The 1908-nt window shown below is 71.3% G+C and overlaps 2 protein-coding genes across 2 annotated transcripts in view; one reads left to right on the top strand and one right to left on the bottom strand.

Annotated features, from left to right (window-relative positions):
* Nucleotides 1-342: 342 nt before the first annotated feature.
* Nucleotides 343-913, bottom strand: CHLNCDRAFT_143923 (expressed protein; the record flags this gene model as incomplete). The annotated part of the gene is made up of 2 exons (XM_005849143.1): nt 343-482; nt 745-913. The coding sequence occupies 2 exons, from the start codon at nt 911-913 to the stop codon at nt 343-345; spliced, it is 309 nt and encodes a 102-aa protein (XP_005849205.1).
* Nucleotides 914-1208: 295 nt separating this feature from the next.
* CHLNCDRAFT_143922 (hypothetical protein) overlaps nt 1209-1908 on the top strand; it is a gene marked incomplete at both ends in the record, with an annotated part of 2787 nt that continues 2087 nt past the window's right edge. Inside the window, 3 exons of the mRNA XM_005849348.1 lie at nt 1209-1280; nt 1395-1439; nt 1600-1702. Of these exons, the coding sequence (XP_005849410.1) occupies nt 1209-1280; nt 1395-1439; nt 1600-1702 (220 nt within the window). The remainder of the gene's footprint in view (nt 1281-1394; nt 1440-1599; nt 1703-1908) is intronic.

Raw genomic sequence — 1908 nt, 5'->3', positions numbered from 1 at the left:
GCGGAAGCCCTCGGTGCAGTCGCCGCCGGCGTGCGCAAAGATGGCGTCGCCGCCGGGGTGGTGCTCCACGTAGGTGGTCACGTCGTACACCTGCTCGGCCGGGGAGTGGCGGGGCAGGGAGGTGGGAGGAGGGGACGGCGACGTGACCACATGATGGCAGGGTGGCGACAGGCGGCGGCGGCGGGCAGGGCGAGCGGCGCGGGGCCACGTGATGCCCGCTGCAGAGACCAGCGGGACGGCCCGTCGCTCCACGCAGCCGGCCCTCGTACCCCGCGCAGGCAGCCCTTCAAGCTCCAGCAACAGGCAGCACAAAGACAAAGGCAGCCACCCCGGCGCGCGCCCTCACGCCCCACCCGCCGCCGCCCGCCCCACCTGTAGCTTGTTGGTGTCCTTGTGGCGGATAATGATCCACAGGTCGTCCTCCGCCTTGTGCCGCGCCACCTCGGCCCGCGTGTAGCCCCGCGGCTCGCGCTTCTGGGCGCCTGCGACGGAACGTCGGCGGCAGGCAGGGGTGCGGCAGGCGGGTGAGGAGGGGTGCGGATCGGTGCAGGCGAAGGTGAACCTTGCGGGCGGGTAGCGATGATCGACAGTTGGGGATGCAAGCTGCTGGGGAGACGGAACAGCATGATGCGGGGCAGGCAAGCCGGCAGGGAGAGAATGCGGGGCACAGCGGCGGCGGCAGGCGGCGGCAACAGCGGCGGCAACGTGTGATCAGGTCACACTGGCGGCGGCTCGGGGGCTCACCCTTCTTCTCGTCCTCCGGGTAGGGTTGCAAGAAGACGAGCAGCAGCATCACGACACTCAGTACGCCGGCCGCCAGCATCCGAGCAAAGGGGTCAGCCAGCACCTCCTGCACGCTGTCATATTCCCTCAGCTGCTGCAGCCGCTTGAAAAACTCGTCCAGGGCGGCCATCGCGGCGGGGGGACGAGGGGGCAAACTTGGGCTCTGGCCGGGGGGCTACGTGCAGGGGCTGGGGTCCTGTGCAATCGATTGGCAGCCTCCCTGGGGCCTGCCGGCCTGCAAGGCCAATGTGTCCAACAAGGATGGGCTCATGCTGCGTGCTGGGTCATCTCCATATCCACTGGCAGGCAGTGAACAACACACTGCATTCGCTCCCCAGCGGGACCCATCTCCTCCCACACACTCACACTTGGATTCTGTGCACCCCCGCCTCGCTGTTTGGGCACCAGCGAGGAGAGGTGGCGCCATGCAGAGCCAGGCAGCGAGCTTGTGCGGCCGCAGCGTGGTGGCAGGCAGCAGCAGCACTAACAAGCGACAGGTGGGCGCCTGGACGGCCCGGGGGACGCCACCCCAAGATCGTGCCTCCCAGCACGCCATCGCCCCTCGTGATGGGCCCCATTCCGCTGAAACCCACCCTCCCGTGCTGCTGCAGAACCGGCGCAATGCCAGCGCCGCCCCTAGCCAGGCCACCCGCAAGGTGAGGCCCGGCGGCGTCCGCCCGCGCCGCCTGCTCGCCGCGGCAGCGCGCCTTGCACGGCCGCCTGCCACCACGCGCGCGCCCGCCGGCCACCCCGGCTGCCCAGGGTTTGGCCCGCTGGGACGGGCGGCGCCGACCGCAGGGCGTGTGTGTGGTGCAGGTGACCTCTATGGTGGCCACCGGCCCGCGGCTACCCAAGCCCATTGGCGGCGACACGGGCGGCGACGAGCCTCTGCGCATCAGCCTGGGCGAAGGCATGATGGGTGCGCCTGCGCTGCCGCCTGCGCCCGGCGCAGCACTGCTGCAGCAGGGAGGCGGGGGCTGGCGTGGGGAGGGCAGTGCAGGGAGTGGGAGCAGGGGCTGCTGCAGGCGCCGCTGGCGACGGGTGGCGTGCCGGCCTGCACGGTCCCGTGCGCCAGCCTGGCCAGGCAACCGGCGGCCGAGGGCCCCACAGCCCACCACACACCCG

This window comes from Chlorella variabilis (assembly GCF_000147415.1).
Source record: "Chlorella variabilis unplaced genomic scaffold CHLNCscaffold_6, whole genome shotgun sequence".
NCBI classification, from domain to species: Eukaryota; Viridiplantae; Chlorophyta; class Trebouxiophyceae; order Chlorellales; family Chlorellaceae; genus Chlorella; species Chlorella variabilis.
This window is presented reverse-complemented; position numbering and strand designations above follow the sequence as displayed.